Below are 20,864 nucleotides of genomic sequence, written 5' to 3'. Positions count from 1 at the left end.
CCACTTTTCAATTAATTTAGTCATTCTTCTCTCTTCACTTCTATCAAGGAGGTGAGTCTGTTTGCAGAATTGAGCAACTAAAGAAGTATTTCTATGCAGTTCCTAGAACCAGTCTTTCCTGAGGAAACTGTTTCCTAGAGGAGAAAGACCAATGCTTAGTGACTGTGCTATTTTTAGGCTTTCTCTTCTTCCTGGCTTCCCTCTCTATGACACACGTTCAAAGTTTCTTCTTTCCTTGTAACTGTATCTGAAAAAGCAAGGACTAACTCGATAAAATCTGTCTTTTCTGCAGAGAATCTTCCAGTGGATAGTTTGACAGTTACAGATAGGGAAAGAGCCCCTCAGGCTAAGGCTGGATGGGCAGGTAAAGTTCACTGGTCCTGGGGCAGAGGCGGAGCAAGTCTAGGTGGCTCTGGTGGGGTAGGGGGGTGTGAAAGATGGGGAGGGGCTGACTCCTGGGACCTTGGACCAGGCAGATGTCTCAAGAATATTCCTTGGTTCTGAAATATGTTACCCATCCTTCTCCACTGCCTTATCTTTATCCCCATCATTTGGAATTCCTAAGATTTATCCATTTTCTATTTCTTCAGATTCTAAATGAAGCAAAATGCTCCACCAAACCAATGGCACATGCCGTGTGTTCTGTGCCTGTCTCAAAGTAACTTGTTCAAGTATCAAGATTCATGGTTTTTACTAAAAACCTAAATGTCACCTCTTAATTTTCATATTCCCCTTTATTTCTTTGTTACTTCTAGTTACTATGGAGTTTTTCATTTTTTATCTTAATTTATAATTAATATAAAGAATATAATCTAGATGTAAATAATGTTATGGTTTTCTGGTACCAGTTTATGTTTACATTTGCTGTTAAGGCCATTGCAATAAATTTACATCCCCTATATTCTACTGATACTTGTCCTTTTCTGTAGGAGACAGCTGTAACATTCTGTGTGCAAACTTATACGTGTCATGAGAGGAAGGAACCAGCTTTGTGCTTTCTAACAGGCCAACCTAGAAACTGGGAAATTGAGGACCAGTAAGTCAAGTGCAAGTCTGGGATCCTCTGAGATGGACAATTTCTCTCCCTCCCTTCTAACTCTTCCTCCTTCCAGCACTACCGGGTTCCACCCTCACCCCGCCCCCAGTCCTCTGACCGGGAAGGGCAGTGGGTACAGCCCGCAAGGAGACAGCTGACTCACACGCACGGGTCCTGCCACCTCCAGAGCGCTGCATTGTAGCGCCTCCCAAGGGAGGTGACAACCCCAGCACCTCTCCGCCGCCAGTCTCAGGTGCCCAGCGGCATGTTTTCCAGCCTGCGGAGGTGGGGCGCCTGCAGGTTCTACGAGCCGGTCTCAGGGGGGCTGGATACGCAGGTAAAGCCCACTGGTCCTGGGGCGGAGGCGGAGCAAGTCTTGGCGGCTCCGGTGGGGGCGGGAGTGGAAAAGCGGGGACGGGCTGGCTCCTGGGACCTTGGACTAGGCAGAGGTCTCAGAGTCATATTTTAGTGGTGCAGAGACAGACACATGCACACGCTCCAATCGTGAGCGCTGAGATCAGTCCCCAGGACGGTGGGAAACCTGAGCCACCGTGATCTGCCTTGGTGAAGAGACCTCTGAAGAACAATTGACTCCTGCATAAGGAAAAGCAAGCGTTTGAGAGCTTGAATGGGCTTGTCCTTGCTGAAGGAGTGGAGGCCCGTCGGGAAATTGTACAACCAGGTGCTCATCCCAGGAAAACCGCGGGAGCCAGGAGAGACAAATACTCAAGAGAACCCTGACTTGGGTATGGGGACACTCGGGTCTGGGACAAATCCAGAAACTGTAGACACTTAATGGTGCTTTGCCCTACCCCATAATGACTCATTCTTCTCCCACAATAGGAGTCATGTGCTAAGGCAGTAGCCAAGAGAAATGAAACCTTCCGTTGTGAATTAGGAGAGATTTGTCTAACAAATATTGCATTCGTTTCACTTATTATCACTATACAAGACATGGTCTTTAAAAACAGCCCTTCATACAAGTTGTTCTATAGTTCTAACCAAAAACAAACCAAGAAAAAATTTTAAAAAAAAACTAGATATTTTGGGGAACTTGTTTTTAAACTCCTGTTTTTTTGTTATAATTCCAGAAATTAAATAAATATAACAGCTATTTTTCTGATTATGTATAAAATGAAACTATAAAAAAAATTTAAATTAAAAAAGTTGCATGTAAACTATGCTTTTAAAAGTGTATATAATAGAGGGGTTCAATAAACCCTTAAAATATGGAAAAGCCCCCTGAAGACAATATGCCTTTTTCATCTTACAGTAGAGAGAACAGGCTCAATCAGTCAAATTGGTTTAATGTCATTACTGTACAGCGAAGTTGCCAAAGGCCCTAAATTACAAACTTACATAGTGGGAAATTATAAAACTCAAGCAATTTCCTCATCAAAAATTCCACTGTGCTCTTCCTCTAGAATTCAAATAATATTTATTTTCTTGATTGTTTTTCAACCTTGATAGTCATCATAAAAAAAAATCTGCTTAAACAGAATAGAAAAATGTCCATTTTAATTATATTATATAATGCAAAAAAATTTAAAGTTAATGTTTTGAAAGCATATTGAAAACCTTACATGATTACATTCATGGTTGAGACAATATTTTTGAAATAATGAATTTTAGGTTACAAATCTCTTCCTAACCTATAAGCTAAGAACATGATTTTGTGATTCAGTAGGGCTGGCATGGTGATCTAAGACTAGAATGCTTGTAAATATTTTTTGTTGGTAGTAACTAACATTTATTTGTTTGTTCATTCATTCATTTATTTATTCATTCATCCAAAATATATTTATTATGAACTAGGTTCTAAGAAAAAACAAGACATCCAGAGTGAAATTTAATGTATTGTCTGTCCTCCAGAGATACTGATTATACTAGGAGAAAAGCATATGCTAGAAAAGATGACATTCTGGAAGGATGGGGTGAACTTTAGTGAGTGCAGATCTGAAGGAGCCCTCAAGTCCTCCCTAAGGAGTACTTTGAGATTTCCTTGATGACATAGAACCACCATGTGAATAAGAGAAGAGGAAAAACAGTTGGGCACAGTGGCACATGCCTGAAATCTCAGCAGCTTGGGAGGCTGAGACAGGAAGAGCCCAAGTTCAAAGCCAGCCTCAACAATATCCAGGTGCTAAGCATCTCAGTGATACTCTGTCTCCAAATAAAAATACAAAGTAGGGCTGGGGATGTGGCTCAGTGGTTGAGTAAACCTGAGTTCAATCCCTGGTACCACCCCCTTACCCGCCCCCCCCCCCAAAAAAAAAGAGGAAAAGCAAAGGCAGTAAGTAAATCCTGAACAGGACTGAAGTGCAAGGGGAGGTGAGTGGAACAACATGGGCAGGAGCAAAGGCCTAAGTCATAGAAAGCAGTATGTGACAGGTACAGAGTTGAGAGTGTAGAATGTAGAAATAGAAGACAGAATGGACTATCTAAATTAAATCTAGTTTGTTAAATTCTTAAAAGGTCTTGCACCAGTTTCTTGACCTCTGTGTGTTATTTTCCTTGTCTAAAAACATGGCAATCAGAAACATGTTTCCATCACAAAGGTATTTTGTATTTAATGAGAGAGAACATTTAGTACAGAATCTGATACATAGTAAGGTATTAAAAACATACCTCTTTTTGATTTCTAAATGCTTTCACTTCTCTATGAGTCTATACTTCCACTTTCCCACAACTTTCTCTACTTTTAGATCCTTTATACAACACCCTCAAAGGAAATTAGGGGATATGAGGTATTAAACCTAGCAATAAGTCACAGAAACCCTATCTTTGTGAGGCCACATCTCACAAAGAAGATGAGTAGACATTTTACCAAGTGCTGGATCCTGGCTATGCTGTGGCACAGTGGTCTAAATAATTTGTGTATATCAGCTTTCCAGGAGTGTTAACAAATTCCTGATCTCAAGAAACTTAAAAAGAGGCTCAGGATTTGGGAGGTTTCATTCTATGACTGGCTCTTTTGCTTTGAGTATATAGCAGCACAGGACATCATGGAGGAAGCATGTGAAGGAGGATGTCCTTTTACCTCATGACTTCCTGCAAAGGAGACAAAGAGGAAAAAGTTGGGTTCCATTATCTGTGTCAAGGTTATGCCCTTAAGTGATCTAAGACCTTTGATTAGGCCCTAACTCTTTAAGATTTTCATTACCTCTGAACAGACCTTAAAAGGACATTAAAGATTCAAACTATAGCATACTCTTGCTTCTCTGCCATAATCCAGAAATAATAGTGCCTCTAGTCAAGTGAAAATTGCCCTTAAGTCAACAGTGTTATGTTTATGAAATGCCTACTGTAAGTCCAGTGATAGAGAAGTACAATGGATAATAAAAACGACTTAGAAGACAAAGGCCTGTGCAAGCTTAATAAGACAAAGGCAAAAGAGACACCAATTGGGGTCAAGCAGATCTGGAGATTAGACATGTATAAGTAAGAAGAGATAAATTAGAAGGACTAAAAAATCTTTAATGGAGAAAATTGAAGTGTAATCCCACATGTTTCTATATAGAAAAATAGAAACATGTTCTATATATTCTATTTTTCTATATACAAGTTGCAATGCATTGATATTTACATAATAAACTCAGTGAAATCTACAGTATGAATTCAGTAACTATTCCTTGAAAAATTATTTATATATCCTTGATGTTTTGTTAGAATTAAGCATCTTCGCCATTATTTTTTTAACCTGGCTGCTATTCCTTCTCAGACATAAAATATACTAGGACTTTTCCTAGGATAAATTCAGTGTAAGATGCCAGGTCCACACTTAAGGAGGCTGTTTACCAGAATAATCAGTGGGCCTCATACAAGATACTACCTGGAAAATTATTCTAAGGGAAATGTTAAGTCAAATGCTGAGTTCTGGTCTTCTAAAGAAACTATCTGTGTAGCTTTGTAAGACTTAGGTGCTTAAAACACAACCCATTATACTTAGCTGATGACTTTCTGGATCCATTGGACTGTGTCCTGACTTGAGTCAGCTACACTGATACCTGCTGAGCTCCTACGCATCTACAATCAGTTAGCAGCTCAACTGATGCCTGGATAATGCAGCCCCTCTTTACCCATGTGCCTGACAGTTTTCAAGGTCTTGGCCAAAACAGATGTGGTAAGGTTTTGAGTTTAGAATTAGAGCTTTTTCAATGTTGCTCCTGTGGCATTTTCATGATCAAAGCAACATTGTCAAGACTCAACAGGTGGGAAATAAGATCTACTCGGTGGAAAAAGCTGCAAAGAATTATTAGCCATTTACAATGTGCCAGACATGTACCTGTTTGGGAGGTGGAAGAGATCCTTTCATTGACAGTGAATTATCAAATTGAGAACTCCCTCTGACACTTGGATATATGTCACAAAAGTTGAATTCCAGGTTAATTGGAGAATTTTAACAATATTTCCCCAATAACTTGTGTATTTGTTTTTTAAATAATATAGTTAATCAAAACAGTGATGGCAATATTATAATTCATCTTATTGAGTCTTTGGGGCCAAAATTGTGATAAATGTTTTATAATCATCATTATAAACTTTTCCATTTGGAAAAGTTTTATATAAATGATTTTTATCATTTTCTATAATGCAGAAAATAGATTTAAAGTTGAATATCATGTTTTCCCTTCATGCTCAGGACATCTTGCTGTATGGGATGAAATTTTTCTTTTCTCTCTTTTAGGTTCAGAATTTGTAAAATATGGTAAACTCTTTGTTTAAGTATGGAATCCAAACTGGGTTAGAGAGGATCAATGCAAAAGTTGTTAAACATGGGACAATTTTTAAGAATCAAATTTGAGTTAGGGATTGATCAGATTTACTTTTTGAAATACAGATGGATGCTGACTCTAAAAATGTAAAAAAAAAAAAAAGTCAATTTTGAAAGCCTCCTTTTTAAAATCTCTCTTCTCTTCATTGAACCAACTAAGTTAATGAGAAAAATTTTAGGGAAATGTTTTAACTTTAAAATAATATGTAATTGTGATAATTACATGATTGTGAATGCCATTATAAAAATATGTAATTAAGTACTTATACAGAAGTATACCAAATACCTATTGTCTTTTTTCTGGTTTTCAGAAAAACTGAAAACTATATTTAAAAAAATTTTTTAGTTGTTGATGGACCTTTATTTTATTTATTTTTATATGTGGTGCTGAGACGTGAACCCAATGCCTCAGGCATGCCAGATAAATGCTGTACCACTGAACCACAACTTCAGCCTGACAACTATCTTTAATTCAACAATTTTAAAATATGTGTATAAGTCAAAGTATGTAGGTATATATGTTCATACATACATAACTATCATAAGTATATATTATAGTGCATGCTATTATATACATGTATATGGACATATACAGAGAGAAGAGTAAGTTTTAGAAATTATCGTCTATTCCAACATCATTTACTGATATGTAAATAGTCATAATGTTGGTGAAAATCTTAAAATTCCTTTACTCCATAATCACCCAGGAATATATTCACTTAACTGTACTCCTTGAAGATTATGAAATCAATGTATCTTTAACTGTTAGTAAAATAACTTATTTAATGTTTACTCTTCCACCTACTGACCAAGATACAGGCTGAGCTTCCTTAATTCAACAGTCTAAAAATCTGAAATACTCCAAAATATGAAACTTTTTTAACACCAATTTGATGCCACAAGTGGAAAATTTCACACCTGACTTCCTGGAATATACTGCAGTCAAAATGCAGGCATACTAAAAGCAATGTGTAAAATTACCATCCGGATATGTGTATAAGGTATACATAAAACATAAAAGAACTTCAAATTTAGATTTGGGTCACATCCTAAGATATCTCATTATGTCTATGAAAACATTCCAAAACCTTAAAAAAAATCCAAAATACTTCTGATCTCAAATATTACAGATAAGGCTTATACAACCTGAATTCCAAATGAAAACTAAAGGCATTAAGTATGTGCTCGTTATGTTTTTCATTTTAGAAATGCAGTCCAGAGAAAAGTGCTTCATTTTTCAGTAAAGTGACATACTCTTGGTTTAGCAGGTAAGAATTATACTTACTTATTTGCAGCATGTGGAGATAAGAACAATTCCAAGGGAAAAGACACTGGAATGCTATTCCTTTATTTTAAGTATGAATATATTTACAATATGTCATTGTAAAGACTTTCTTTTCATGTCACCTATTACACAGAAATCATAGGTAATGACAATAAGGCTACTCTTTTTAGGAATTGTGTCTGTGAGCACTAAGAAGGGAAAGGAAAAAGGAACTTTTTCTTAACATCAAGTAAATGTAATACACATATATATTCATATATATTACATATGTATGTGTGTGTATATGTATGTGTGTGTGTGTGCATGTGTATGGAATTTATCCATTGGATTGGTACCCAGGTAGGATCAAGTATGTGTTATAAGTCAGTTTCTTTTGAGTTCATGTTTTATTCTCTTTTTTTCCCACGTATGTCTTTCTACTCTTTACTAGGAGTGGTTTCATATATGCTTATATATTCTACTATAAAAATTCATACACGTACATATACAAGAACTCATTTCTGTAAAATACTATGCTTTATCTCAAGGAATAATTAAGCTATATAGTACAATGAGGGCTCAGAAGTTCTTTTAGGGATACTAGTATGATCTCTGACTTTAACACAGGAATGAAATCAAATGAGAAGTGTTGACTTTCTTATTTTATAAATTCAGAAGCTTTTTTAGAAGTAGATTTCTTTCTCACTCTTAAGAGAAAGTTTCTGATAATATGAAATTAAATTTACCTTGTTAACTTCATTAACCCTGCTTAGTAAAACAAAACTGCTCAATTTTTATCTACAAATATTTTCTCAAGAGTAGATGAATCCTTAAAATAATTGATTGAACACTAGATGATCTGAACTCTGTTAACCTTTAAAAATATAGGGATAAATAATTTATTTTCTGCTTTCTTGGAATTCATATCAGAATTAGAAAGATTAAAAAGTAAATCATCAATTATCAAAAGGTAACAAAGATGTATCAAAAAAGCAACATAAATAAGGTTAAGAAACAAATTTTCAGTAGAGTCATCTAAAAAATTTTGCACTGCTTTGAAATGTTTCATGAGTACATGTACCTTAATTCAATATTTAGAGATGTGTAGGAGTGAATCAGGTTGCATTCCAAGTTGCCACATGCAAGCCACAGAAAGAACAGAGAACTGCCCCTTCACACCTTGCAGGACATTAGAGTGGCATAAGACTAACCCAGAGGGAGAGATCATGAGACTTTCTTTAGAATATTATGAAGGGAATGAAAAGACACTGGAGAACTATAACAGAAGAGTGATGTGAACATATTTGCATTTCAGAACATCACCTTTGCAATTTTGTAGACAAGGTGTATAAGAGATAGAAATGGAGACAGGAAAATTTATAAAGAGTCTCTTTGGGTGTCCTGGGAGATTTATGGTCACATTTTGAAATAAGATAATGATAAAGGTGATAAAAAGGAAGAAAGTATTTAGAAGATTTATTTAGAAAAGTGTGGATTGGATGAGATTATTGAAGGACTGGGAAAAGTGTAGGTTAGATGCCAATTTCTAGTTCAGGTAACTGTGAGGTTCCGGTGTGGTGGGGGAAAAAAAAGTAGGCTCAGATGGGGGAAGTTTTACTCTGAGATGCATGAGAAGCATCATTTAAACAGGTATTTGGATATGTGGTCTCTAGTATGGATTTGGGAGTCACTTATTATTATAGGTCAGTTGCTGAAACCATTGGTATGAATATGACTGTCAAGAAATAAAATCCTCTGAATACAGATGTTCTGTTGGGAATCCTTCATTTTTAAATGAAGAGAGGAGTTGTAGTCAGTCTACAAAGGAAACTATATACAGGTATTCACAATGTAAGAGGAATATCCAAGGACAGAAATATGATTAGCAATTAAGAAAAAAGGAGTTATCAAAAAAGGAGAAAGATAAGCAGATGTAGCTCAGTGGTAGAACATGTGCTTAGCATGCATAAGGCCCTGTGTTCAATCCCCACCACCATCAAAAAATATAATAATAAAACAAAATGTTCAATAGAGCTAAATGTTAAAAAGGGAGTAAATTAAAATAAATACAGGATATTCTTCCTTAAATTTAGCAACCTTAAGATTAGTCTTTTTTTTTTTTTTTTGAAATCAGGTTAAGTAGAAAATGTATATACTTAAGGGCAAATTCCAGGTAGACAAAACTGAATTATGGTAAGAATTCCAAGTTATATCAACCTAGGAACCACTTAAAGAGTTTGGCAAAAATTTTATACTAATACAATTAAACTACATATTAGGAAGAAAAACAATTAGGTAGAAATTATAGTAATATGTGCTTATGTGCTATTTACAGTTAATGATTTTTGACTTTTCAAATTCACATTGTATATAAATGTTTTCCAAACCTGGATTCTATAACATCTGTGAATTGAGAGAAAGAGTCCTATTTATTGTGGTTTTAAAAAATTGGGGTCATTTTAAAGTTGTAGATATCAAAGAATTTAAATTGTACAGATTAAATTAATTTCAGTCAAATATAGATTTAATTTTTTATTACAAAACTATAAAATTGTATGTAATATTTAACTTTGTGAATACTATTTTAGGATTCCTAAAGCAAGAAACTGAAATTAAGTTTAAGCATAACATTTTTGTAAATGCTAATATTTTGAAATCCATATCTTAAGTTAATTAAACATACCAACATGCTATAATTGCTGACTATCATATTTATTTTATTTAAATTTAGCATAACAGAAGTAAATACAAAATATTTTTATAGTATGCTATTATTTGGAAATGTCGCTGGCTTGATTTTTTTATTTGATAGTTAGACAATTGCAGTTGGAAAATAACTATTGTTTAATGGGAGACTCAGAATAGCTAAAGCAATCCTTAGTAAGAAGAATGAAGCAGGAGGCATCACAATACCAGACCTTAAACTATACTACAGAGCAATAGTAACAAAAAGCGGCATGGTATTTGCACCAAAATAGATTTGTAGACCAATGGTACAGAATAGAGGACACAGAGAAAAATTCACATAAATACAGTTATCTCATATTAGACAAAGGTACCAAAAGCATACCAATTCCAAGGGAATTTGTTAACTTCTTTAACAAATGTTGCTTGGAAAACTGAAAAACCATATGCAGCAAAATGGCCCCTTTTTCTCACATGCACAAAACTCAACTCAAAGTGGATCAGGGACCTAGGAATTAAACCAGACATCCTGCACTTAATGGAAGAAAAAGTTGGCCCAAATCTTCATCGTGTTGGATTAGACTCTGACTTTCTTAATAAGAAAGACTCCTATAGCACAAGAAATAAAATCAAGAATCAATAAATGGGATGAATTCAAACTGAAAAGTTTCTTCTCAGCAAAAAAAAAAAAAACAAAAACAATCTGTGATGTGAATAGAGAGCCTTCATCTTGGGAGCAAATTTTTACCACATGCACATCAAATAGATCACTAATCTCCAGGATATATAAAAAAACTTCAAAAATTTAACACCAAAATAATAATAATAATAATAATAATAATAATAACCCAATCAGTTAATGGGCCAAAGATTTGAACAGATACTTCTTAGAAGATGATATACACTTGACCAACAAAGACATGAAAAAATGTTCAGCATCTCTAGCAATTAGAGACATGCAAATCAAAACTACTCTAAGATTTCATCTCATGCCAGTCAGAATGGCAGCTATTAAGAATACAAACAACAATAAGTGGTGGCAAGGATATAAGGGAAAAGGCACACTTATATATTGCTGGTGGGACTGAAAATTAGTGCAACCAATCTGAAAAGCAGTATGGAGATTCTTTGGAAAACTTGGAATGAAACCACCATTTGACCCAGCTATCCCACTCCTTGGGTTATACCCAAAGGACTTTAAACCAGTTATGTAGCCGTGTCTGTATTTATTGCAGCACAATGCACAATAGCTAAACTGTGGAACCAACCTAGATGCCCTTCAGTAGATGAATGGGTAAAGAAATTGTGGTATATATGCTCAATGGAATAATACTCAGCATTAAAGGAGAATAAAATCATGGCATTTGCATGTAAATGGATGGAGTTGGAGAATATTATGCTAATATTCTGAATGTTTTCTCTGATATGTGGATGCTGATCCATATTCGGATGTGTGTAGGGTGGGTGCATGGGAGGAATGGAGGAACTTTAAATAGTGCAAGGGCAAGGGAGGGGAAGGAAGTGGGTATGGGGGGAAGAAAGATGGTGGATGAGATGGACATCATTACCCTAACTATGTACATGTATGAAGACATGAATGATGTGACTCTACTTTGTTAACAACCAGAGACAAGAAAAATTGTGCTCTATATGTGTACTATAAATTGAAGTGCATTCTGCTGTCATGTATAACAAATTAGAATAAATAAATACATTTGAAATTTAAACAAAGGAAAGATCTATTGTTTAAGAGAATGTCCCTCTGAAATCATTGTTTAATTATATTCTTGTGTCTGGTTTTCAGTTGTAAAATAAAGTCAGAAATTATTTCCTAGGCCGACTTTGCCCAAAATTATATGAATAATTCAATTAAAAATGAGCTCAGACAATACATTACTTAGGAAATGATATGCTTATGAGTCTTAATTCCTAAGGTACTAGAAATCTAGATCATTTTGATGATCAAATAATTACCAAGCCTTTATTAGAAAATATAATCTGTCTTTAGTGTATAATGATCATGGTCATGGAATAATCCCCTTGATATATGTGGAAAAATCTAGTTAATGTTTTTATGGGTCGCAGTTGGGTCATTATTTTAACTAGACATACATTCTCCAATATGTCCTACCTCTTATTCACACATTAATAAAATGTACACATTAACTGGCTTTATTTCAGTCAATGAGTTTTGGACAGATTGATTCATTCCTTTTCTTATCTACTCAAAAAAAAGGGACAATCACCCCTTCCCAGAAATCTTTAAAAGGTGACTAATAGTAATATAAATGAAAATGCTCTCTGTTTTTGTTTTGCAAGTATTCAAATTTATTCATCTACAAAATTATATTTTGCCCCATCTTTCTAATTAAATGACACTTGTTAATATTACATATGTTCAAAATTCTGTCTATGATGACAAAATTAAAAATGGAGTGATGTTATCACATTTCAAAGCAACTGTCTGCCTTTTGTTAAAGTAGCATTAATTTATTTCACATTGAAAAAACTGCAACCTGTCCCTAGAGTTCATGGTGTCTAACCACCTGTAAAAATTGAAATGAATACTGCCCTGCCTACTTTAAAGAGTTGTGAGGATTAGGTGAACTGAAAAAAAATACGCTTTGAAGAGAAAAATTATTCTAACAAATACTAGATGCACATTGGAATCTGATAATTGCTTTGAGAAGAAGGACCACAAGTTGATAGGATCCAGCAAATGCAAAATTTCACTCATGGAGAAGGTCAACTATTGATTCTAGTTGCTTCCCAAAAAGCTCCCTCAACATTTAATATAAAGAAATACCACTTGTACACTTCCTCTTTTCCCAAACTCTTAAGTGGGAATATAAGACTGCCCCATGTGATCAGAGTCTTAAAAGTTTATCACAGAGAACAAAAGATGGGGAGGGAGCACACACCTGGGAAAAAGGAAGTCAAGGTAGCTAAATTACAGAGCCATGAAAATCACAATCAATTCAGCTGAAGTGTCACTTCTAGATACTGCATTATTTGGAGACTCAGCATGAAAGCTAGGGGTCACTTATCCCTGAACCAAAACCGCTGAGTTTTGCACAGTTCTATCTCAAAATGCTGAGGCAGTAAATGTTATTAAAAATGCTTTTCTGAAAAATCAATGTGATCTTATTTTGAAAATGAATATTTATTTTATGCAATGGAATAGAAGGACTTAATATGACATGAAAGGAGTTTATTGCTTAATATGTTTTTAAAAGTGCACTTCAGGAAAATGTCCAGCATATCTGAGCCAACAGAAACATGATTACTGATGGTACTTTCTTATTACATTTGGGCCTTTTTGTTAAATAAGGATTGTAGTATGCTACTATGTATTACAATAAAAGTAAAATTGAATCCAGTGGAGAATCCAGTTACCACAGGGTTTACATTCATCCCAGCGTCAATCGGTTGAGATTTTTCAGTATCAATGAAAATGAAGTAGACCCAGTTGGAGTAGTATAATACTTGGCTATGGTTTCTTGGTCTAATGTATTTTATAATTGAAGGAACTGAGGCTAGAGAGTTGGAAGGATTAGATATAAATGAGTTTAATTTTTTTTTTTTTTTTTTACTGTGCAAGTCACATCACGAAGCTCACAGACTATATCTGAATTCTATCACTGAGGATTGTGTTTGGATTTAAGTAACAGAATAGTCAAATAATAATAGCTTAAACAAGTACAGACATGACTATGAGTTGACATAACGACATTTTGGTCACAACGTCATAAGAGTGCATTACTCACTTTTGTGTTTGTGGCATTGTTGGTGTAAACTACCCCACTGCACTGCCACTTGTGTAAAAGTATATCACATCTGATTATATATAGTACCTAATACTTTATAATAATAATAAACACCTCTGTTACTGCTTTACATATTTACTGTATTATACTTTTATCATTATTTTAGAGTGTATGCCTTCTGTTTACTAAAAAAAAAAATGCACTGTAAAACTATCTTCTGGGATATGCCATCAACACCCTAGTACATCTCAGGTTTACCATGGCTCCTGATTGCATAAAGAAGCCATGCCAAGTGACTGACCTATGCCATCTAGGTTCCTTTAACGACACCTTTTGATGTTTGCACAACAAAATTGCCTAATAGCATATCTCTGGGAATGTGTCTCATCATTCAACAAGGGTTAATTGTATTTATTTTCTTATGTTAGTGAGAGAAAGACATGGAACATGCTGGTGAGCTACCTCAAAAGTGCTATGAAAGGCCCCGGCATTTCCTGTCTTCCCACTTTCCATGCTTCTCATTGGCTTTTCACCTCTGATGGCAAAGGTAGTGTCTTAGTCCACTTCCTAGTTCTGTAACCATATACCTCAGACTGCATAAATTCTTTTCTGTTTTTTTTTTTTGCACTTTAAAATATAAAGAGTGTAATTATTTAAATTTGAAGGTTTATCAACATGATTGAATAATAAGCCCTAATGCTGAACTTGTGGAAGAGTTAGGTTAATTTTTTTTTTTATTATTGGTTGTTCAAAACATTACAAAGCTCTTGAATACAACAGTCACTAGTATGGCACTATGTAAAAACGTGGAGGTGTGACCCATATGATTCTGCAATCTGCATATGGGGTAAAAATGGGAGTTCATAACCCACTTGAATCAAATGTATGAAATATGATATGCATAAATTCTTGGGGGAGAAATTAACTTGTCAGAGTGGTGAAAGCTGGGAGATTCCAAGCATGGCCTTTGTGCTGTTAGTGTTTCCATGCTGCATAGGCTTGGTGAAAAGCAAATGGACAAACAGGTGACAGGAAATCAGTAGATCTCACCCTATTGTCCACTCCCTCCAACAAGTTGATCCTTTTCATGAGGATGACTTAATCCACATTGCCTCACCACCTCTTAAAGGTCCCCCTCTTAATGCCGTTACAATGGCAATTACATTTCCAGATAAGTTTTGGAGAGGACATCCAAACCATAGCAGGTTCTATATCAGAACATCATTTCTTCAGTATGTGAACAAGAGTAAGCAGAAGGAAAGGGGTAGCAAAATATTTCTCTGCTTCAAGTTTTATAGTTTCTTTTGAAATCAAAATTTCTCCCCAACATATTTTTGTTTCAGTATAATTAGCCATAACTAGTTAGTTATGTTCCTAACCCCAAGTAAAGTGTAATGGGATTTCCAGGACTGCTTTAGACCAACCATAATCCATAATTCAGCTACTGGAATATGGGCTGTTCCCAAGTTCACGAGACTTTCAACTGAATAATGTAAGATTTCCATTAGCAGGAAGATGGTAGAACAGAAGGATTGCTGAGGGAATGTGCAGTTCATCATTTCCCACAATAAGTTTTGTGGTCTGACTAGATTGTGCATGTTTGTCTGCCTTTCAATTTAGACGCACTGTTCTCACAGAATCGTTTACGGTGCACCTTGGGCCCTTTGAAGGAAGGGGGATGCAAACTCTAAGAGGTTTGCAGAAACTTGCCATCTTCAGGTGTCAACTCAAAAATGGCACTCTCACATTGGCTGGTATTCTACTGGTCAGAGTAAGTCATATAGCCAAGGTCAAAGTTTATGGGCTAAGGACAGATAGTCTACATATTGTTGGAAAATCTCTACAGTCAAATCAGAAAAAGCAAATAAATTTCCAATAGAATAGCAAAAAGTTGCAAACTCAAAGGGTGGATCCATTTCTCCTCTGCACAAGCCTAAAATGCAAATGTGGGTTCTTGAATAAGTGGGTGAATAACTTAACTGTAAAAGTTTGCTACTGATATTTCAGTAAAGGAGGTAAGATACGTGAGTAATACGTTTTCCAAATGTAAGATGAGTAATGAAGTTGGTGTTTCACTAAATTATTGAATATCTAAATAGCCATTTTAAAAACTACAAATAATTGTAATACATCATTTAACTCTGTAATAAAGTTGTACGAATTTTAAAATATACAATCTGGTCATTCTATCCTAATCAATAAAGCAATTTATAACCCAGGGAGTAAAATAAATGCATGTAAAATTATTTAAATTAATTACTGATTATGCTGAATTATTTACCTTACCATTTTATTTTTAGAATAATTATTTTAGGCTATAAGAAACCTTTGGAAAGAGAGGATCTTTGTGAACTAAATGAAAGTGATTCTCCCTACATTGTGTGTCCCATCTTTGAAAAGCAATGGAGGAAGGAAGTTTTAAGGAATCAAGACAGGCAAAAGGTAAGGGTAATTAATTATTAAATTTTATTAATTACTCAAGAAGTTGACTACTATGTAAAGCTAGATAAAGATTTTTCTAAATGTGAGATATTATTGTTATTAATACAAAAATCCCCTAAATTATTTGCAGTGACAAACCATTTTCATAAGCACAATTTCTATACTCAAATTTTTCAGCATCTCTTCCCTTTATGTATATTTGGTTTGTCAGTCATTGTGGCAAAGATGGTTCCTATATCTCATAGTATACATCTATTGGTCAAAGTAAGTCACATGGTGACCACAGCAAGTTTGTGGGGCAAATATTCCATATATAGCATCACATATATATACATATATCCTTGTTTAACATCCTCAAAAGAAAATGTAACTTGGAGATAAGGAAGTATTGGTATTAATGAAATAATTTCAAAAAGTGATGAGTAAATGAAGTTGTTTTTCACTAAATACAGCCATTGCTTTTTTTCTCCCATGTGGTGTAATTAACACCTGTGCACCTGGATATCAATGATATGGGTCACATTTTCAACTTAACTGAATTTATTCTTTCAATGTTGCTTTATTAACTTTGGAATGGATTGCTATTTTTGTAGTAATATTGTATGTATATTTTACTTTTATTTATATTAGTTCTGTCCAATTTTCTCATTGTTTCCATTCTCTTTAATTACATAGGCATCTTTTCATAGAGAGGACCATACCAGGAAGCCATCTCTACTCTCTGCATTGTGGAATACATTTAAGTCTTCCCTGATTCAAGTTGCTTTATTCAAAATGTTTGCTGATATTTTGTCCTTCACTAGCCCAATCATAATGAAGTAAGTTGAAAGCTTATTGTTTTTTCTTTATTTTCTCCTCACAGGTAAATGCTAAGCAAATATTCCACTATAAAATTTCTCCTAGAAAAGAGTAGGAAAGTTTCTTTTTTATGAATTTTATTTACTGTATGAACACTGTATTGGGATTATCTGTGATGTGAATATAAATTGTGATACTATAGTCAGTGTTTACTGAGGCCAACAATGTAGTAAGTGATGCTATAAAATCTTTGTATTAATGGTATTGTCAGAGTTGTCTGGAGAAACAGACCAAACAGACAGACAGACAGATTTATAAGAGGGGAATTAATTATGAGAATTGGCTCATGAAATTAGGGAAATCAAGAAATTTCCACAATCTGCAGTCAATAAACTGGAAAGCCAGTGTGTAATTCAATACAAATCTAAAGACCCGAGAACCTGGAAGTAAGACACTCAAGGGTAGGAAATGGGAATTATAGTAATTTTTACTCAGAAAACAATACAAACTTGCCCTTTTCTCATTTTTGTTTTTTATCCAGGCCACCAATTGACTGGATGACACACTAGGCCTTCCAATATCAGTCTACTAACTAAAATGCTAATCTCTTCTAGGAACTCCCTCATGGAAAATTGTATTATCAGCTATCTGGGTTTTCCTTCACCAAGTCAAGTTAAAGCATAAAATGAAAGTTCTATTAATTAGTTTACTTAACCTTTACAACATCCAACAAGGAAGTAGCATGTATTTTTACACCTAGGATTACAATATAGAAACAGAGAGGTTTAACTAATTTGCCTAGTCCACATAGGTAAAAACTACCAGGGTAATGATTGAACTCTTGAAAAATAGTTTGAATGTATGTTTATAAAATGCAGTGATAGATACTTTTGATATTTGTTTTTAGCTGTGGTCTTTTGAGAATTGAACTTTATCAACCAAGGTACTAATATATAATGACTATGTCAGATTATATATATAATAATAATTTATAGTAGTGATGTATATACACACACATATGTATATACATCACTACTAATTAACATGTACATATTTGTAGATATATCTTTGTATATGTATTTTTCTCAAGGATTTTTTATAATATCTATGTTAAAGCATTTCTATAATATCTGCCTACAAGGGATTAAAGGCAATGAACTTGAAGCCTTGATTGTGTACCACATTTTTAAAGGAGTAATTACCTTACTTCTGTTATTTGAAGAAAACATTTATTATTAACCTGTTATTTTATTTTAGCATTGAAGATACATAGTTTTTCAAACTAGTTAGAGTTTTTAAAAACAATTTAGTCATTTAATTCATGAAAATATAATTAATCATGAGTTACCTGAATTTCAGATAATTTCTAGGAGCATATTTATCCTATATTAATTGAGCATCTATTATATGCCAAACACTATTCTAGGTAGACTATAGGGATAGAAAAAAATCAAAACAAAGTTCCATTGTGACACTTAGGATGATATGAGAATAAACAAATTAATAAATATAAACAATATCTAGAAATAATCAGTGCTTAGGAAAGTAAAAGAACAAAGCCAAATGAGGAACTGTACATTTCTATTTGATTTATTAGGTGACTGAAGATGACATTGGTGATAAGGTGACATTTGAGCAAAGTCCTGAAAGAAGTTAGAAAGTTAACCAAGACAATATCTGTTGTAATTTGAGGTTACATAAAGGGAAAAGGTAAGAGCTAAGGACATAGTTTGCATCTTTGAGGGCTTGTAAGGTGGCAAGTGACATTGGAGCAGAAGAAGGCTGAAAGGAAAAGTGATAAGATTAAGGTCAGAAAGGCTCAGAGTGAGTCAGGAGATCTTGAAGGGCCTTGTGAAAAGATGATGGAGAGAGTTAGAAGAGAGGCCTTTGGAAGATTTCAAGGGCAGAATGTGATTAGACTCAAGTTTTTCTGTGATTGTTCTGGCTGCTGTGTAGAGAATCAAGTAAGGAAGAGGAAGTGGATCCGAAGGAACACCAGTTAAGTGTCCATTGATGTGATGCAGGCGAAAGTGAGTGGTGGCTTCAAATAGGCTGTGGTGATGAAGGTGATAAAAAGTGGACAGAGTCTGGCTCTGGTTTAGAAGTGGAGACAAAGGAGGACATACCGATGGTTAGAATGTAGGTTGAGGAAGGAGGAGAGGTATCAGGAATGCCTTCAGAGTATTTTTTTTTAACTTAAGTCAGAAGGTAATGAAGTCACTGTGTATTATGAATACTCAGGAAAGACTAGATTAGGGAATTCAGTTTGCTTTTGGACTTTCTAAATTTGAAATATCTATCAACCACTGTGCAAGAAAGAATTGACATAGCAGGCCTGACTGTGCACTCCAGAAGGGCTGCTGGTGAGAGTGGTCTGTGGCTGACATCTGGAGCTGAGATTTCAAGAGGGTTCTCACGACCTGAACGGATAGAGAGGGGTTCAATTATATCCAAACTGTTGATATAGTTAATTGTGCCAAACACCTGCTGTCCTTCTAGGAGTCCAGAATTTTGATATGGATTAAGAAAAAGGAAAAATATTGGGCCAACCACCCTACATACTGGTTTTCCACCAAATTTGCCTGGCAGAAAATATTTCACACCAGTGACTAGTTGCTGGGGGAATTAAGTGTGTTCTTTGTGATTTTGCTGAAAGAGAAAAAGGAACTTTGGAAGCTTGTGCCTGTTTTCCCCTGGACTTCAACTCATGCACATTTTTTCTCATTGCTGATTTTGCTTTGTATTCTTTCACCATAATAAATCAGCTGTGTTTATGACTGTATGCCAAGTGCTGTAAGTTCTCCTAATGAATCATTGAATGGTCTTGGGTATTCCTGACACAGCAATTTAGATTAAAAGGTTGAGTAAGCAACTCTCTATACAAGTCTGGAAGAGGGAAAGGTGGAGGCATCAGTGATTAAACTGGGATTATTCTGAATTGGACTGGGGTGGGGGTCCAGCCACTGTTCTGGATGAGGCTATGAGCACACGTGTCGAGAAGTAAAGATGTCCATAGACAAAGCCATCAGCTATTCCAATGCGTAGAGTTGGTGAAGATGAAGAAATCTATCAGGGGATATTGAGAAGGAATGACTAGTGTAGAAACTAGAGAACCAAGAAAGAATGGTGTCAATATTGTGTGCGTGTACACACATATGTAACAGCGGATCCCATCAATATATACAACTGTAATACACCAATAAAAAAATGAAGAAATAAAAAAAATATAAATAAAAGGAAGAAAGAATGGCATCAGGAAGCCCAAGAAGAAGGTGTGCATTGGTATCAGAAAACTGTTCCTATGATATCCCCCTAAAATTCTCTGATTCACTTCCTTTTATTTAGAAATATAAACCAAATGTACCCTGGATTAAACCACTCACCCCCAGACACAATAAAAGATGTCTTCCTTCCACGTCTTTGTTCCTCACCTCAGTTTATGCCAAGAGTGATCCTACAGTTTCCTTGTGTGTGAAGAGAAAGCTACTTATCACAGGCATTTAGCACCATCTTCTTCCTCTCCTGCCCTGCTTTGGTTATCTAATGTGGCAAAATCAGCCATGTCAAAACTTAATGACATAACACAGAAGTTTCATTAATCTCATAAGTTGGAGGGTCAGAACTTCAGGCAAGTATTGCTTTTCTCTACTTCACAGTTCAGTGTCTTGAACAGCTAGACATAGCTGCAGTAACTCAAATGGAGATGTTATGTCTGGTGCCCTGGTTCTGGGTGTTGGTTGGGTGACCTTGTTTCTTCTCCCTCTTTGCTGGTACTGGAATGTCCCAGATAGCTGCCTACCTTCTTAACTCAGACACCTGAGCTAAGATGGCTGGGAATGGCCAGTTATCCATCTCTTTCTTCCCATTTACCAATGACTGCTGCTCAAGAAAGTCATTAGAGAATCTCACTATGGCCACAGTCTCTCCTAAAATAATAATGTGTTATAGCAAGTCAGTGTCTCTGTATTCTCCCAAAATTTGTACTATCAAAGAAGGCCTGTGTCTTGCAACACACATACTTGACCACACTTGCAAAACAGAAATTTTAATATTTCATTGAAATGAGTCAGCCTTTGTCACTGCTTAGGCAATGAAATG

General features: G+C 35.1%; 1 protein-coding gene across 1 annotated transcript in view; it reads left to right on the top strand.

Annotated features, from left to right (window-relative positions):
* The first annotated feature begins 1,289 nt into the window (after nt 1–1,289).
* LOC143407775 (multidrug resistance-associated protein 1-like) overlaps nt 1,290–20,864 on the top strand; it is an 89,427-nt gene continuing 69,852 nt past the window's right edge. Inside the window, exons 1-4 of the mRNA XM_077110388.1 lie at nt 1,290–1,373; nt 7,017–7,078; nt 15,827–15,974; nt 16,644–16,786. Coding sequence (XP_076966503.1) covers nt 1,302–1,373; nt 7,017–7,078; nt 15,827–15,974; nt 16,644–16,786 — 425 coding nt within the window. The 5' untranslated portion in view covers nt 1,290–1,301. The remainder of the gene's footprint in view (nt 1,374–7,016; nt 7,079–15,826; nt 15,975–16,643; nt 16,787–20,864) is intronic.

This window comes from Callospermophilus lateralis, chromosome 10, assembly GCF_048772815.1.
Source record: "Callospermophilus lateralis isolate mCalLat2 chromosome 10, mCalLat2.hap1, whole genome shotgun sequence".
In the NCBI taxonomy this organism is placed as follows: Eukaryota; Metazoa; Chordata; class Mammalia; order Rodentia; family Sciuridae; genus Callospermophilus; species Callospermophilus lateralis.
Note: the sequence above shows the minus strand (reverse complement) of the source record. Positions and strands in the feature narration are given on the sequence as shown.